Raw genomic sequence first — 18,589 nt, 5'->3', positions numbered from 1 at the left:
TTCAGACTCAACTTGTGCCTCTCCCAGTTTTCCCCATCTTCTTTTCTGATGCACCCCCCCTTGTGACTTCATTGTGGTTTATTTGTATTTCACAGCTCAGCCACAAGTTAGCTTCTGTACTTTCCCTGAATGTGCTCGGCCTCCCTCCCCTGACCCCTGAGAGCAGGTGCAAATTTTAGGATCAGTTTTCACACTGAAACTTCAACTGTGCATCCTCTGAAGTTGGGGCTTCCGGCTCCGAGGAGGCAGACTATTGGCCGGTGAAAAGCGGCTCCGATTGGTCAAGCAGGCGGTGACACGGCAGCCACATCCTTTATATGCGCCACAAGGAGATAGTCTATCAATGAAGTAGTAAAGGGGGGGGGACATCTGTGACGAAGGAGAAGGAGAGGGAGGTTTTAGCTTAAGCCTTTGTGAGAGAGAGAGTTTGGTTTGGTGGGGTTCCCTGCTTTTACTTACTGAATTCCTGAGGTGACCAATAACACAGAAGAAGTCAGAAATGAAGTTCATCATCGGCATCGGAGGGTAAGCTTCAGCTAAAATAGAAACCAAGATGCTTTTACAAGAAACTGAGATGTAACTCACTTTTGTGTGGCATTAAATTCAGGGTGACCAACGGTGGGAAGACAACTTTGACAAATAGACTGCTAAAGACATTACCTAACTGTTGTGTGGTGCATCAGGATGACTTTTTCAAGGTAAGACAAAGAAAGAAGTCTGGTGTTATTTTTCTGTTATGTGTTAAACTATTTTTGTGTGGCAACTAGAATATTTCTCATAAGTTTTGTTTGCGCTTGAAGCTTTTTCTCTTTTTTATGCTTAAAAAGTAAGAAATGGCCAGTCTGACCTGCAGATGTCCTATCATCGAAGCAGCCTTGTAATCATCTGGCTGATTGTCTCCTGGACAGCTAATGAAAGGGCTGAGCGTCCCCACTAAAATGAAAGACTGTTAAATGACGTCTGTACTCATGGCCGCCAGTTTTTGTTTGCTTATCCTTTGTTTTCCTCCCTATTTTGGCAGAATTAAAACCAAAGAAATACATGTTGTTTTCTCTTAAAATATTATTTAAAATTGTAAACAAAAATTTTGCAGATTTAAATAAAGGCGTCATCAGCATACATTATGACCATAAGGTAAAACTAATTTTAAAAAATGAAAAAGTAACATTAAAGGAGGTCCAATCCAGCTGAAACATCGTTTAAAAAATCGTTTCCTCCGCGCGTTCACTTTTGGTGGAGACGAGTCCCTGACTTGTCCTGTCCAGGAGGGATGAGCTCCCATTGGTTACTGGGTTGCAGCAATGTTTTGTTGGTGACTGTTATTTCAGAAACCCGATCAAATACAAGTCGGGGAGGACGGCTTTAGACAGTGGGATGGTAAGAGTGGATTTCACGTAGGAAAACCCTTCAGTAATGTACTTTTTCCTTTCCTGCACATTTCTTCAGTGGTAACCAATCAGTCGTAGACTACCACATAAATAAATATACTGTGAATGCTACGTCATTCACTGATTGAAATAAATTGGTGTGAAACGTCGGCTGCACACGTGGTGAAGCTTTGTTTTTGTTTTGTTTGTCTCCTTGTTCTTCATCAGTGATCAGCGCTCTGGACATGGAAGCGATGGTGAACACCGTGAAAGGCTGGCAGGAAAACCCCGTCAAGTTCGCGCGTTCGCATGGAGTCAGTCTGTCACCCGAAGCCGAGGAGTCCGACTCAGAGCAGAGAGGGATCCATATTCTCATCATTGAGGGGTTCCTCATCTACAACTATAAGTAGGTCACCATTTACCTGACCTCTTGACCTTCAAAGCTTCTCCCTGACCTGAGATCCTGTTTCCCTCTGCAGGCCTCTTATTGATGTCTATGACAAGTGTTTCTACATCTCCATTCCTTACGAGGAATGCAAGCGAAGGAGAAGGTGAGCAGCTGTCGGAGTAATTTTCAGAACGCACATCAGAGCACGCTGTAACTCTGGACCGATCCGGTCTTTGCAGTACCAGAACATACACAGTCCCAGACCCCCTCGGCCTGTTCGACGGCCATGTCTGGCCCATGTACCTGAAGCACAGGAAGGAGATGGACAACAACTGCAGCAGAATAGGTTTGCAAAAACTCTAAATCAGATGTAAAACACTTTCCCGCTGAGAAATTTTGACTTTAATTTGTATTTTTGTTGACAGAATACCTTGATGGAACAACAACGAAGGAAGATATCTACAATGCAGTTTATGAAAGCGTTCAGAACTCCCTGCTGAATAACTTATAGGTAAATAAGTTGCTTTAATAACACATATTAAAGCCTTGATAATCCATGTGGGTAACTTTGCTTCTCTTCTTTGTCTCTCCAGCAGGTTGGGTCGACACCAGGTTGTGTATAGACTTGTAAATATCATTTTGAGTAAACATGTAACACCAGCTCTGTACTTCTAGCCTGATTTGTAAATAGACACAAGTGTAACTTATTATGACTGAACAGCAGAAAAACTGTTTTGTATAACCATGTGTAACTTTTTTTTCTAAAAGATTAGTCACCTCTGGACTACCCAGTGTTTAACACCTGTAACTGATGTGAAATTATAAAGCTGTCACTTGAAACAACTCAAAGAAAACTGAATGCACCTCATGTTTCCTGTTTCCTTCCTGTCAGATATAATCAAACACCTACACACACAATGATGTAGATCCCATAAAGCGTCATAAAATGGCGACTCAGTGCCAAATCCTTTGTGTTTATTGAATATGACTGATAAAATCCAGCAGGTTGTCACATCTACAGGTTTATCACTACTTCAGGTAGAAGAAGATGAAAGAAAGCAGGCAGCATGAAGCAATAATAAAGACGGTTAAGATTAACTTAGTGCATCAGTCATTTACTTCATAAAAGAAATTAGCTTCACAATAATTCAAGCAATGCTCAGAAACTTTTCTTTTTTTTAAATTCATAAGCAAAAAATCTGTCCATTGAGTTCACAGATCTGTTTATTGCAAATCTTTACCAATTATTCATACAAGTTTACTTATATATTTATATAAGTGAATATTTGTGTCATGATAGTTGTATAAATGTAAATGAGCAAAATGTTTGAAGCCATCTTTCATAATTGTTGCTGACTTTTTGAGCCAGAAGTGATAATCAGCATACAAAGAAAAACTTCTGACATAATTCAAAAATCTTCACCTGTTGACCTAGGAGTCGTTTCATAAGCAAAATGCTACACTAAATTATTTAAAAATAGTTTTAATGTTTTTATGAGATGATTTCACTTTATCCCATCCACTTTTTGCATTAAACCAATGGTAGCTAAACAGAGCATGATGCTGCCACCACCATGCTCAGCCGCTGTAGTGTTGTTACATTTGAAAGCCTCAACCTGACAGGGAAAGTTCAACATGAGAGGAAAATGTACTTTAATGCAGCCATACACTTAATATCAGTTTGTGGAGTTATTTTGATTTTAGATGATGAAACTAAACAAAAATAAAAATATTGCACAATTCAATAGAAAAACATAAGAAGTACATAAATAATGCGTAAAAAAGTGGATGAGATAAAATTCTATTTTTAATTTATGTGCGTATTAGGCTCTGATCTATAGGTGATGAAGTGAATTTGTATTTATTGAATCTCTAGTTTGATTAAGAACTTGTTTGAAGAAGATTTACGGACAGGATTGGATAAGTCGCCATTGCTTCTTCCTGCTCCCTTTTCAAACACTTTGTGTTTTGTTTTACAGCATATTTTACTTATGAGTTTATTGTCCCAATTGTAACATTAATTTGGGGCATACCCACAAAAGCAATCGTACAATTAAAAAAATACAAACCACATCGCAGCACAAGCATTACACAACAAATAGAGGTAAACTAAACAAAACATCTCATATTTGATCATTACACAGTAAGGATAAAACTGGCTAGCATCTGAAATAAACCTCAATCTCAACCATATTTAAATTGTCATTAAAATGTTGAATCTGTTGCAGAAAATCAAACAATTTAACTAAAATCTATCAAACCCTCCAAGAAGAGCGATACATTTTCAGCTACAATTATGCCAGAAGTGAGTTGGTAGCAACAAAAAATATGTGATCAAAGACAAATTCAAGGACATTTAACCAACTATTAGTGAGGAGAAATCCTTATTATTTTAACCTTTTATAGATGTAAAAAATAGACAATAAATTCAACTGTTTGTCTGAATAAATCAATAAAAACTCAATTTAATTTTCCATTCACGCCCATGATGACTATGACTTAATTTGTTGTATTTGTTGTTTCTTCAGTTTTAATTTGTTACTTTGACCCATGTAGCAAATTGTAAACGCTAAATTTGGAAATACCAAATGTATTCTTGGTTAAATATGCTGCTTTTAGATTTATTCTGTGTTTCTTGAAGTTATTAAAGGACCTCTAAAGGTAACATATCAACAAACCCATGTGTAAAATATTCTTTCCCTTGCAGCCGGGCAAAGTTGAGTCAGCAGCAGAACAAACTGTGTATGTCTGGCTGAATCCAACGCCCAGAGCACCAGCTGTTGGTTTTAAGGCTTACACCACATTTTTCTGCATCCTGTAATATTATGTTGTCCCAATCAGGGCTAAAATCCTTGATAAACTTTAGTTTTTTGTTTAGTTTTATGATTTCTGCTTCAATGATTTATCAGAATATGCCAAAAAGTAAAATAAGACAAAACACAAAGTGGTGTAGTTTCACTTTATTTGCATTTTAAAATGAAAACCAAGTGAAAAAAAAGGCAGACAAACAAAATAAACAGAAAATAATTGTTAAATATGGTTATTACAATCCTTACAATCTTAAAATCTCAACGACAGACCTCAGTTTGTATATTCAAAGCATTTTCACTACCGAGGGTGTGTCGGGGGAAGGTCAGGGTCTCATGATGCATCTGCGGGGTTCTTCACATGCCAGAAGAGCAGGAATAAATTTAGGCTCGAGCCCTGAGGCTTCAAGGGAATATATGGAACAAATGTACAGCCAATTACTGATTGCAACACACCCACTCACAGCTCTGAAGCCCTGTGTGGTTTCCCTGTCCTGCCCCCAAATGTAATGTGATCAGTCATCATGGAAACCTCCGGACGGCCAGCCAGGGAGTCCAAAAAAGGACGGAGAGGCAATGACACAGGAGATAAGGAGACATATCACATGAGCCATGCTGTGTGAGAAGGAGTTTATCCTTAAATCATGTGCAAATGACACAGAAATACCTTCTCTTACATGAGTAAAAGTACTTCTTAGTACTGTTTTTGTCTTATTCTTACAAACAATTAATTTAATTACAAATTCATTTATTTATCTGTCATGATTTCAGAAGATATACACAGTAATGAAACAGTGCAGTTAATTGCTGACAGACAGAGTTTGGTAGTTTCCAAAAATTGTAAAAGTAGCACCACTTCAACATGTTTTTACCCAAATAAAAGTAAAACGTAGCTGTCCAAGTAAGAGTAAAAAAAATATGTGGTTTAAAAACTACTAAACTACTGAGTAACAACAAGTAAAAACATCTGATTTAATATTTAAAAATAATGTAATCAGTGAGACAAAAGTGTAGTTGTATCTAAATTCTGGTATTTTAAAACCTCAAATAAAAAAAAAAATAGATTCAGGCAGAAATTTTCCAAATAATAAAAAAAAATTATGAAGCTAATATTTATAGTCAGTAATGCAAATAAAAAATATGTTTGAACAGGGTGAAGTACTTCTAGTGCCAAACTGTGCAGCAGGCAGAAAATAACATTTGAAAACAAACCTTGTTCACAAATAATGAGTCTCACTTTAGCCTGAACTGAAGGATAGTTGTATTTTATAAAAAATATTACTTAAATAAAAGTTAAAAGTATAGTGTAGTAAAAAATAATCCTAAATGGGTTTTTTTCTTTTTTAAGTTACTCAAGTAAGTAAAAAGTTAAAATGACTCAGCTGCATATTTTGTGGAATAAAAGGAAAATTTTACATGGTTTTCAAAGTGGTTGAATCTGCAACGAGCAACATTCATTTCCAAACAGACCCCTTTTCCTCTGATACTCCTAAATTAAATCCAGCATAATTGACTGCCTTATAATTAATAAACAGCCGCCATTTTGTACTGCACTGTAAAACATTTGAGCAGCATTCAGTTGTGTCTTTGAGTCAAATAAATTTAGTGAGTTTTAGATTTTTAACCTAAATGTGTGAGTTTGTGAAAGATAAACTGTTGTGTCGACTTTTTAATAAGAGTTGAATAAACTAGAGCTTCTAGGTTAGCACTTTAAAAAAACTGAAAGAAGAAAAAGAGAAGAGTGGGAACTATTTCCCAGAATGCTTAGCGGCATGTTGTACCCTGAGATGGAAGTGTGTTAAATTGATCTGACTCTGGTGTGTTATTAGGATAAATGTTTATTTTAATGCTTGAGGTTAATGTCCTGTTTACACTAAATGTTTCTGAGCTGAATTCATTGTGAAGTTTAATCAAATTGATTATCAGATCTGAAAGTTTGTCCATGCAATTTAAAATAAGATTGTAAATTATTCTAAAGTAAAATAAGTTATTTTAACTTGATATTGTGAGTAAGAAAATAATAGAGAAACGTATGTTTTTCGACTAGTTTTTTCTTTCATATTGTGAAATAATTATTTGGTTTAAATTGCAGCATTAAGTTAAAACTCAATTGAAGATTAATGAATTAAAAAAAAACTATATTTAGACAACTTGTTTGTTGTTGTTAAATCAACCTCATGAACTTTAATTTCTGAGTAAAAACCAAAACAATTTTCTTGTTGACTTCAAATTGCATTTTTAAGGCAGAATAAGGACTTTCATTTTAAAATTGAACTACCTTCAAATGTTTTACAGTACATTAGAAAAGGATGGAGCACAGAAGAATTAGAAAATAATAATTGTGCCATCATGAAGAAATAAATTGGCTACTTCTTGGGAGATTAGGTTACTGCTTTCTGCTGGAAAAACATTCAGATAATTGCTTACATTTTAATTAGTGATAAGGCGGCAGAAAGAGGGGGTTACCTAGGAAACCATTCATGCAAGAACCACTGAGTCAATAATTGTGGAGATGTTTGAACAGAGTTAGATTACAAAACAATTTCCCAAGAACATCTCACTGATTTCTCTTTAATTATTTAACAACTGAAGAGTGTGTGACAACTGCAGACCTAAAACAACATGGCCGTCCACTTAAACTGGCTGAGCGAAGAGAGAGTTAATCACAGAAACAACTGAAGGTGACTCTGGAGGAGCTGCAGAGATACACAGCTCAGGTGGGACAATTTATCTACAAAACTACTACTATTGTCCTCTGTACAGATGGGACAGAAATGTACATATTTTGTCCTAATTACAAATCTCATGTGGGCATTTTCCTAAACACCCCAGTCCTACTAAAACTCGGTGGTGGCAGCATCTTACTGTGGGAAAATACATTTTGTTGGCAGGAACAAGCAGAAAAGAAACCAAAACATAAGGCCAGAAACAAAGAACATTAATATGTAAAATAAGGGCATCTAAAAATGTCTGTAAACATGTCAGGTGAACAGTTTGAACATCTAGAACGTTTCCCACATTTTGTGGAACGGCCCAGTCAAAGTCCAGATCTAAATCTCTTTGAAAATCTAAGGGAAAGACTTGAAATCCCAAGAGGAAAGCTACTGTTGAATAAAAGATAAAAATATGAAGGGAAAGCAAACTTATCGGAGTTGACTGGAAGATGAATGGAGCTAAATATTCTGTTAGAGGACGATGAAAGACGTGAGACTTCAAGCAGGTCAGTGACCCTAAACATGCAGCAAAGGCAGAAATATCGTAATTTAGATCAAACTCTGTTATTTACAATCAGTCTAGTCTAGAGCTAGCTCTGAATATCTGTGCTAAGTGTCAAAAATAACAAACAGTTTCCATCAGATGAGAATGGAAAAAGTTTTCAGTCTCAAAGCCAACAGAGACAAACTATGAAAGACCTGCAGCTGCGAATGAGGTCAAAGGTAAAAGGTCATTCTACAAAGAAGCACCACAGGGGGACTGAGCACAATTGCATCAACCATGTCTAATTTTTCTTCCATTAAACATTTAGTTGGTAGTTTGTTGTGATCCTTTTGTAGTTATGATTTATTGAAATATTTAAAAGTTCAAGGGAAACGACAAGTTTTAATGTTGAGCTATAAACAGCAAAACAACTCTGAAAAAAAAAAACATTGAAAACCTCCTGGTTATTCCACCAAATATTGATTCCTGAACTCCTCCTGAGTTAAAACATTAGTATTGCTGTTTCTAAATTAACATGAACTTGTTTTCTGTGAATTATTTAAGGTCTGAAAGCACTGCATCTTTTTTCTTATTTTAATCATTTCTCATTTTCTGCAAATAAAAACTAAATTATTGCTTGGAATGGTGTAGATTTGTCGTTAGTAGTCCATGGAATAAAAGAACAATGATCATTTTACTCAAACATAAACCTATAAAAAGTAAAATCAAAGAAACTGATCATTTAAAGTGGCCTCTTATTTTTTTAGAAGCAACGTGAGCTGCATAATTTCACATTTTTTAGTTGGAGAATTTTAAAAAATACACATAAATTCATTATTACCTCCTCTATATGTGGAACATTTTTGCTTTAACAATGCAAATAATACTTTAAAGTGGCATAAAAAACATGTCCAGAGACAGCAACACAAGTAATATTCTTACATTTGGTTTAGTTTAACAATATATAATTTCAGAAAAATAAACTTAGTGTATTAAGGACAACGTAAGACACAGATTAATCAATATTGCTGCTAGTATCACTGATTTTACTGTTAAGTAAAGAGCCTTCAGATGACATTTGTTGTGAATTGGTGCTACATTAATAAACTGAATTAAACTGGATTGTTAATCATTTGTGTAAAGCTCAATAATCACATCCTTCAAATCAGATGTTGTAAAGTAAAACTTAAACTTTTTCCAGCAACATATTTCTGGTTTATTGTTGCTTCTCTGTCTCATAAAAGAAATTAAGTTTAATACATGTGATCGACACAAGACAGTCTAAAGGTCAGACTCTTTTTAATAGATCACATGTTGAAGTTGCAACACTAATTTGTCACATGTTGATGAATGAAAAACGTGATGATGGACAGAGCAGCATGTGGCTAAGGGCTGAAACACGAGGAGAGCTGACTGAGCAGATAAGGTTAGCATGTCTATGTCACACTAAACGACGTCTCAAATCATGACTTACTCAGTAATATTACACTTTAATTAAGCATTTTCCTTCAACATTCATATTTTATTTATTGTTTTTTGGCTTTGACACACACACAGCAGCAGAGTTTATTCATTCTCATTTTTTCAAACAGTTTTCCAGCTTCTCACCTGCTTTGTCTCCCCAGAGATCAGTGGTAAACCCTCTGGATTTATCATTTTACTCCTCAGAATGGCACGAGTAAAAACACAACTGGTATATTCCAGGAACGGGGGGAGTTTCTTCTAGTAAAACCATTTTAAGACCATCATCTTCTTTATTTCTCACAAGAATCAAAGTTGTGAGCAGCCTTGGTCACCTAGATTGATATATTCAAAGTGTAAAAGCATTAGTCTTTCACTCAGGGAGTAATTTGCTGCTGCTGCTCCTGTACTATCAAAACAACCAGAAACGTTTTTGCTTTATTTCCAAACCATTACTAAATTACAGTAATAACTATTATTGGTGCAACATTTGTTGTGATTTGTTTACTTTCAGGTCACACATACAATAAAGGCTCAATTCAACGTTAATACTTACTGGCTATATTTTGTGGGTTACATGTTCTTCTCAGGAGGTCTCCTGCCAAACCGCTGCTGAGGCTCGGTGATTCTTATAAATATGGGTGGTGACAGACAGCAGAGCGGGGCGGAGCTGGACCCAATACGGGGCGGAGCCGGACTCAGAACGGGGCGGAGCCGGACTCAGAACAGGAGGAAGGTTTCTCTGTCTAAAAATAGAGCAGCTTTCCATGACAATGCCCTATTTGGCTGAGGAAAAGTTACTGGGTGATATTCCATCTGACAGAAGATGAATATCTATCTATCTATCTATCTATCTATCTATCTATCTATCTATCTATCTATCTATCTATCTATCTATCTATCTGCAGGTAGGACGGTTCTCCAGTAGCAGTAGCAGTCAGTCTTGCAGGCCTCTTAAGAGGCCTCTGACTGAAGACTGACTGTGTCATGACATGCTAACAGCTCAATATTGAGCAAACTGTCCTGAATGACACCATCAGCTGTTAGCAATCACTGCTAATCCACCACATTTGCTTTTGCCGCTCCACTTTGAATCTTTGCTGATAGTTAGAGATATAACGCTTCCCCTTAATGACAGATGGAAAAGATTTTCTCTTTCTCATGCTCGCCAAACATCCTTTTCATCTCCCCTGGGATTTAGGGTCATAGTTCAGGTTTTATTTGCGCTTTTGAGATGCTAACTAGCTGCGCCTGGTTCTATAAATAAGACCTTGTTGAGACGGTGTTGCATCCAAAAGTAAAAAAATAAAGGCAGAAATCCTTCGAACTGCACAGCATCCAGATGGAATCTGGATCCAAATAAAAATAGCTGAATAGCTCAGTTTTTCTCACGAAGGCATTGAGTTTGTCCATGTGGAAATCCGCAGGTTTGATGTGACCCTGAAGGCTTCGTTTCAGAGTAAGAGCTGCTTTTTTTAGGAGCGAACAAAGCAGGCTAACATTAAGCTACTGGAAATGCCTCAAATAATGTTATTATTTCATAGAAATATCCAAAATGAACAAAAATAAACCTGAAAAATCAGAACAGAAAAAAACAAGGATAAAACAACAATATTGCATTTATCCAGAAGAATGTTAAAACTTTGCCTATCCTTTTTGTGCACCTCATTACCCACATTTTAAGAAAATTCAAAGACACATTGGGCAACGCTAATGCAACAAAAACATGAAATATCAAGAAATAGAAAGACCTATACTGCCGCCTTCTGGTGAACGTTTAAAACTGAGTCAAGCCATCGCTACGTGTGAACTCCAACCAGGTTTTTATTTTTATTTTTTTTAATTTTAGGAATCTTTTGATATTTTCAATACAGCAAACTATAAGACCGTTCAACATTCCAGTTTTACAAATGAAAACAACAACAACAATAATAATAATAATAATAATAGGAAAAAACTGCGGTTTGTTATATTTGCAGATCTGCAACACTTGAGAAAAAAGTACATGTTTAATTATAGATGCGCAGGTAAATGTAAGATATTAAAAGATTGGGTGATTTTCTTCGTGGAAAATAATTAGATTTAATGGTAGCGTTGGGATGGCCGGTGTTCACACCTGTGCGTAAAGTTTACTGAACAAACGTCCTCGTGTAACCAAAGTTAACCATGGCGAGGGAAGGGTTAATTCATCGTCATGGGAGTTTGGCTTTACAAAAGTAACTGGACAAATTTCCAGAGGCCAGGTCCGTCCCTCCTTTCTGTTCAAGCTGTTAAGTTATGCTGCTTCCAAGAGTTGGACCCGAGTGCGCATCTTCGCTTTTCATCCTCTTCTTCCAGCTTCTCTGCACCTGGTTTCTGATAACATATCATTTAAACTTGTGCATTTCTTTTTATTTTCTCTTATTTTTGTCATGGCAGAGTGGTTGGTTTTATTATATCTTTCCCAAGTCCTTCTGCCTTTAGTTTTTGGACAGCAGCGCCCGGCTGGACCCTGGCGGCACCGCATCCAGTGGGAGAACAACGGGCAGGTTTACAGCTTGATGAGCACCGGATCAGAGTACCAGGCTCCGGCTCGGTCTGGCAGCCAGTCCAGAGTTTATCTGAGCAGGAGGAGGGAGGGCGCTGCCAGCAATGTGCCGGGTGCGCACAGAGGAGCGCAGGTTGTGAGGTTTACTGACGCACAGCGCTTCAATTCCTCTTCATCCGGGAGTTTAAGAGAATCGTTAAGCAGAAGAGAAGCTGTTGGAGCATCCAGTAACACAGGAGAGCAGCAGCAGCAACTCCAACAATTACGCGCATTGCGGGACGGGATACTTGTCTCCAGGCAACCCGCGCATCCATCAGTTCTGGAAACCGAATCTGACGCTCCCGCTCCGCTCCCAGTGTCAAGAGTTTATCTAACAAACGAGGCTGACGGGGACGGCATGGTCAGCGACGACCCCCGAAATCCGTTCAAAACGCACAGGAACTCTGTTTTTTACAACATGTATCCTGCCAGAGGTAGGTCAGTGGGCCGGACGCGCCACCCGCCCGGCACAGGGTACGGAACCAGGTACTTTCAAAATGGTGAGTCCAAAAGTGTCTCTTTCATTGGGAACAAATCCAGTCACATTAAAAACAAGCCTCGATTTTAATCGGAGTTCTAGTTACATTCACTTGAGTAACATTTTGGGAAAAAATACTTTAAGGAGTATTTTAATTACTTGAGTGATTTTATTTTGAAGTATCGCTACTTGAGTAAAAGTAAAAGTAGCGATACTTTTACCTTACTGAAGTAAAAGTATCAGTTTGTGTAATTTCCAGTTTGAAGTTACTCATACTGGATACTCTAGTTTGAGTTACTTCACAAATACATTTTAACCAAAAATTCACCGGACATGAACACACTCCTGCAGTTTTTTGTTAAAGTTTCATAACCTTTGTATTTTTATATTGACAGAAACTGATTTGGAAATGTTTATTTTGCCTCATTTTGTTAATTTGTTATGAATTCTTTTCATTTAGGTTTTTAAAGACCAAAATTTCATCATAACTTTATATTTTGATCTGTCTGAATATGTAACTTTTAAACATTAAAAGATTGATGTTTTGATCAGTTAACACATGTTTTACTCTTAATAGAAAAAAAGTTTTACTTTTACTGGAGTAAAAATGTGTGTTTGTATGTTCAAAAACTGGAACATTTTCAGGAAGCATCTGATGGAGTTTGATATCCAGAAGTTAAAATGTACAAACTGAATTGGATAATCCTTGATTAGTGATTGTTCTTAAGATTAGGGGGTTTGTTAAGATGAATGTCAAATTTTATTACCATAAAAAGTATTCATTCATATCTTAAAGAACAGCCAGGATGTCTGGCTGTTAATGTACTTCTCAGGAAGTCGTCATTTATTCATCTCAATAAATTGAAATGTGATCTAAAATGTCATCGATTTAATTTAATTAATTCAAATCTATTATAATTACAATCTAAAATTCTGTTTCTCTAAAGATAAAATTTTTTTTAACACAAAACAACAACAACTACAACATTTAAGACGGAAATCTTTCGGTCCAGTTATGGCCTCCATGGTAATTGAGGATATTGCTGACTTGGCAGTTTTCCGGCGCACCAACTCATCGCTTAAGAAGTTGGCTGTTCAGTGTTGTAAACTGGCACATTATTGGAAAGTTCAGTGGAAAGGAAAAGTTTAATGGCTGCTCCAGAAACAGAGATAACTACAGGCTTGAGAAGACTGAGAAACAGAACCACTTAATCAGTTTTTTGACCGATTCAAGATTCGAGATTCAAGTTCTAGTCTTGAATTTGGCGATAATATTGGAAAATAATGTGTGCTTCCATGACTCTGCTGCTGTGATACTGTGTCTAACTGGATAAATATATATTTTGTTTTAAAAAATGAAAGTTTATTGCTCAATTATTGCACTTTAACCAGTCCTTTCTGATATAAATATTGTGCAGATATTGCTACCTAATCAGGAGTACTTTCTACTGCTTTAAAGGAAAGATTTAATGTTAGCGATAGCTCTTTCAGTTGCTTCATGTAGGAGAGAAATACAGCCAAACATAAAAACTCTTCTTAAGTTGTTTCTCCACCAACATACCACATTGAGCAGTGAGTACATGAGCTTGATTGACAGCAGTAAGACCCTCCTCCTGGCTCTGATTGGTTGGTTTTTGTTGGAAGTGGTGCATTTCTTCAAAAGGCAGTAGTAGCTCAGAGAGGAGATGGAGGCGATCGATCTTTTCACAGACAGTCACAACATGAAGACAGTTTTAACAAATGTGTAAAAAAAACATATTTTGTAAACAGTAAGACTTTGTTTTTAATTCCCAACTTGTATAATTTGATGGTTATCCTTTGAGTCATCTGGTTCTGTGAATATTTCAGTTTCCAGAGCAATGATGTGAACTGAGAAAAATGTCTTTGAATCAAGCTAATACCAGAAACAATGATCGTGAAGGAATGCAAACATTTTTTAGTCCAGATTTCACCTCCACAAACTGTTTCCAGCCTAAATAATTTGGATTGTCCTTCTTATTCCCTCTCCAGGACTGCCAGACCTCATTCCAGACCCCTACGCCATCCAAGCAGGGACTTACGTCCAGCGCATGCAGATGTACGCGCTACGCTGTGCTGCAGAGGAAAACTGTTTGTCCAGGTACGTTTCCAAAGGTCATTCAAGTCTGGTACGCACTCAGCTGCACGTCCGCACAGTAACTCACACAAGCACAAGAAACTTTCCTTTACGTCTCAGCTTTAGGTTGTTTTGGGTTTTTCTTTTTTCATTTATTTGGGTGAAGTTATAAAAGCTGTTTGATCTTCCTATGGAGAAGTGGCTGGCCAGAATAAAATCCTGCCAAGACATAAATGTTCTGGGTTGATTTTCCCAAAAGCACTGAGCTCACTCGAACAAATCATTTGTGCTTCAATACGTTTAAGAAAACTAGAGCTGGGAGCTCAGCCAGCAGCAGCAGCAGCAGCAGTGCTTTCCAGCTCCTCTTATCCCATTTTTTATTTTTTATTTTCATCTCCATCCAAGGTCGGCTTATGCGCCCAACGTTCGAGACATCGACTTCAGGGTTCTGTTGCGATTCCCACAGAAAGTGAAGAACCAAGGAACCGCAGACTTCCTCCCGCTGAAGCCCAGATATCAGTGGGACTGGCATAGCTGTCACCAGTGAGTTTAATGTAGAAATAAGAGACATCGCATCATTTTGTTTATAGATGGCCGGATTAGTGCTGCTCCGTTCTGATCTGACGAGCCAGGAAAGCATCACCACAACCCCAAAATATAGCCATAACAATAAAATTGTGTCCCTAGAGGCATTCCTGAAGCCTGCCAGAAGAAATAAAATGTTATTCTCAGTTCAGCTTAATCTGTTTTATATCCTCAGGCATTTCCACAGCATGGACGCCTTCAGTAACTACGACCTGCTGGACATCATGACAGGACGTAAAGTGGCTGAGGGACACAAGGCGAGTTTCTGCCTGGAGGACACAGGCTGCGACCCCGGATTCAGACGACGCTACGCCTGCACGTCTCACACGCAGGTAGAGCTGGAAATGAAGTGTGAGCCAAGACTTTATAGCTGTTATGATTTTCCTTCAAACATACAAGTCCAGGTGGGCCTGTTGGCCACTGTAAACGGACCTCCAGCTGCCGTCAAGCAGAGTTTCTGTTCCTCAAGAGAGTATTTGGTAAAACCTGTCAAAAATCTGCCTTTTCCAGAAAATATTTAAGTAGGATTTTGTCCTAATTTGGTCAGAAAGGAATGGAAAGCCTTCCAAAACTATTCACAATAAGCAATTTAGCAATTAATCACTTGTTAAATTAAAATGAGCTTGATGATTAATAATTTTTAATGGGATATATTGTTCATAAATATTTCACAATGCATTTTACTTATGGTTTCAGTTGTGTGTGATTTTTATTTGTGGTTTATTTATTGTTTAAAATAAAGACAGTTATAATAAAAAGATAAATTGATCTTTCATCAAGAAGAAATTCAAACTTTTCCCAGGTTCTCACAGTTTTAGTATATGTTTTTGTGTTTTCAGGGACTGAGTCCAGGCTGCCATGACACTTACGCCGCCAACATCGACTGCCAGTGGATCGACATCACCGACGTGCCTCCAGGAAATTACATCCTACAGGTTTACGACTCATTCTCCTGATTTATGATCTCAATGAATTCACAGCAGAACTCCCAACATTAAAAATGTTCCTGCAGAAGTTTCCATTATTTATTTATTTATTTTTTGGTTTTCTTCAGGTTACAGTGAATCCCAATTTCCACGTCCTGGAATCAGATTTCACCAACAACGTTGTGAGGTGTGACGTCATATACACAGGCGTCTATGTTCAGACACGTGGCTGTCGAATAGCAAGGTACCAACCACTTTAGAAACCTTTTAATAATCAGTTCGTGTAGCTACGCACTTCGTTGTTCTGTTACAGATAATGTGGTAAAACTTGATTAATTTGAAATTAATGTGAAAGTTGTGTCCACTTCCCAATCATCTTTCTTTGAAGTATGAGATAAAATAATTTAAAGGTAGTCCTCCTTCCTTATTCCATCCACTTTGAGCAGCACCGTTGCTGAAAAAAGTCCCATAGCATGACACTGTGAACACCATGCCTTATGATCAAATAGCTTAACGTCTTTCTGATATGAACATAAAACGTTTCACCAGAAGTAATGCTGTTTCTCCATGTGAGCATTTGAAAATTTTAATCAAGTCAGGAGTTCCTGAGTTTGAAGGAGGTTGTGTCAATGTAAATTATGGAGATGTTTCAGCACTTTCAACTTCATGAGCATTGACTTTTCTTTAATTGTCTCTGAATGTTCAAACAAATTCACTTTCATCTGAGCTGGACAGTTTGTGGTTTCTTATTAAACTAATTAGTCACAGAAATCTTGGACTTATGTGCAAATGTCTGAACATAGATTTTGGTTTGATCTGTTGTTTTTTAAATTACTCCACGTTGTGCACATCTAAAGTTTTAACTTTTTCTTTCTCACATTTCTCTGAGTATTTGCTAATCCAATGAATGCAGACAAATAAATCATTGTTTGCTTGTAAGTGGGATTAATGTTCTGCAGAAGTAAACAGGTCATGACTTTGTGAAGTAAAAAGATCTTCAGCATCATGTGTGAAATAATTTAGGTGAACATTTGCATAGATTTTACAGAAATTCTTCAATAAATTGCAGTTTATGCAAACCATAATATTTTTTTTACACTAATGGTTGCAGAACAGCAAAAATAAATCATTAAAGACCATCATTCATATAACACCATTACCCATAATATGCAGGTAAACCCCGGTTTGTCATATGCCTTACATTTATCATGTCTTTCTTTTTTCAGGGCTTAAATATTTATAAACTCCTGCATCAAGCTGCTGGATTTCTGCAGCAGAACGTCGCCTCCTGTATTCTGAAAAAAGCAACTGGTGAAGTTTGTATTACAGATTTAAATGGAAAAAGTTGCATTTATTGGTCATTTCTGTAAAATATTGTGAATGAAACTAGAGATTTAATAAGAATTACTTGATTATGCAAACTCAGCAAGTACTGTTGCTTTGAGAAGTATTGCTTAGTGGCTTTAAATCTTTGTTTTGTTGTCATTTCTCGGCTCTGTTCTTGTTGTGCTCTGCTCTGTCCCGTCTGTGTCCGCAGGGTTACTTGTATATTTTAACAATAAAACTCCTGGAAAGTTTTAAAACCAGCAGCATTTTTGGTCAGGCTCCATCTTTCAGGCCGGACGGCCGTCAAGTGAATGTTGTTTAGTCTGAACCCAACTCTGGGGAAAACAATCTCGGAAACCTCGAAGATCCGTCCCGAGTTATGTAGTTTGGTTTATTTAAAAAGCTGCACACAGCGGGATACTGAAACAACTGTCAAGTGTTACTTCTGGCAACTGTTGCACAAACATGGCAACCTCATGGTGGATGTGGGCTTGACCAAAAGTAGCTGTGATAATGAAGGAATGTCCGGTTTAAACAGAACAACCAAATATTTTCAGGGAACATCAGATTTGTTCCCCATAACACACAAAACACTGATTATCCTGCAACCTTTCCTTCAACCTCACATCTGATTTGTTATTTACAAGCGTAGGTTGGAGGCAGAACTTTACCAACACAAATCGCTTGTATGGATGTAATTAATTTGGGCTTTTACTGATCAATTAGAAATGTTCTCTTTCCAGTTGTTCTCTCCAACGAAGACGCTGATGTTCCAGTTAGACTAAAACCTTATTGGTTTTGGGTTGTTCCTAAATATTATGACCAATTTCCTCACAGGACATTGACAAAAGCTGCATTTCCATTACAAATCTTTGTTGATATTCTGCAGATGTCCAAAAAAACACACAATTTCACAATTGCGGTGTTGCTATTAAATAAGAAATTAAACTAAAATCACACGATAAGTCATTGGAAAAGATGTTGCACCATCATCCTCCAACTACTTTCTGTTGTGAGCAACATTTCTAAAGTAAATCTAAATTGCCTCCATTTTTATGTGAAATCTTCTTTATTTGCAATAAATATTTGTGTTTTAATATAAAAATGAAAATAATTGTATGTTATTGCAGCATCCTGTGGTGCAAAAACCTCTTTTTCCCACTGTCGGGTGAGCAGAAGAGCTCTGTTTTTGATGGATGTGGTTGAGCAGCTTGTGGCCTCAAACACAAACAGAGCTGCAATCAAACACGGCATGTTTGCCGACAGATCTCTGTGAAGGCACAATAACGGGATCTCGTGTTTCTGTGTCACTTCTACTGAAACATGTCCAGAGAGGAATGAACAGAGGCCATTTCTTACTGTCCTCCTTGTTGCATTGTTAAAGAAAAAGAC

At 37.1% G+C, this 18,589-nt stretch overlaps 2 protein-coding genes and 1 long non-coding RNA gene across 5 annotated transcripts; 2 read left to right on the top strand and 1 right to left on the bottom strand.

The window, feature by feature from the left end:
- Positions 1-317: 317 nt before the first annotated feature.
- On the top strand, positions 318-2,623 carry LOC114146806 (nicotinamide riboside kinase 2-like). 3 transcript variants are annotated; one of them, XM_028021190.1, is made up of 8 exons: positions 318-525; positions 608-698; positions 1,329-1,377; positions 1,596-1,773; positions 1,847-1,918; positions 1,995-2,101; positions 2,181-2,266; positions 2,352-2,623. In XM_028021190.1, exons 1-7 carry the CDS (start codon positions 500-502, stop codon positions 2,264-2,266), a joined length of 609 nt encoding a protein of 202 aa, XP_027876991.1. In that variant the 5' UTR covers positions 318-499; the 3' UTR covers positions 2,352-2,623. The 3 variants fall into 3 exon arrangements, with proteins under 3 accessions (XP_027876991.1, XP_027876990.1, XP_027876992.1); XM_028021189.1 differs by having other exon boundaries at positions 2,349-2,623; XM_028021191.1 differs by lacking the exon at positions 1,329-1,377 and having other exon boundaries at positions 336-525; positions 2,349-2,623.
- A 2,072-nt stretch (positions 2,624-4,695) lies between these two features.
- LOC114145853 (uncharacterized) lies at positions 4,696-9,871 on the bottom strand. Its single transcript, XR_003595781.1, has 3 exons — positions 9,778-9,871; positions 9,369-9,556; positions 4,696-5,177 (listed from the first exon to the last, which is right to left on the bottom strand). It is a non-coding gene; the product is annotated as an uncharacterized LOC114145853 (long non-coding RNA).
- Positions 9,872-11,186: 1,315 nt separating this feature from the next.
- Positions 11,187-17,460, top strand: loxl5b (lysyl oxidase-like 5b). The gene is made up of 7 exons (XM_028019679.1): positions 11,187-12,287; positions 14,276-14,384; positions 14,766-14,903; positions 15,121-15,277; positions 15,785-15,880; positions 16,000-16,115; positions 17,098-17,460. Exons 1-7 carry the CDS (start codon positions 11,633-11,635, stop codon positions 17,102-17,104), a joined length of 1,278 nt encoding a protein of 425 aa, XP_027875480.1. The 5' UTR covers positions 11,187-11,632; the 3' UTR covers positions 17,105-17,460.
- The last annotated feature ends 1,129 nt before the right edge of the window (positions 17,461-18,589 follow it).

The sequence above is a fragment of the Xiphophorus couchianus genome, chromosome 6 (assembly GCF_001444195.1).
Source record: "Xiphophorus couchianus chromosome 6, X_couchianus-1.0, whole genome shotgun sequence".
Taxonomy (NCBI): Eukaryota; Metazoa; Chordata; class Actinopteri; order Cyprinodontiformes; family Poeciliidae; genus Xiphophorus; species Xiphophorus couchianus.
This window is presented reverse-complemented; position numbering and strand designations above follow the sequence as displayed.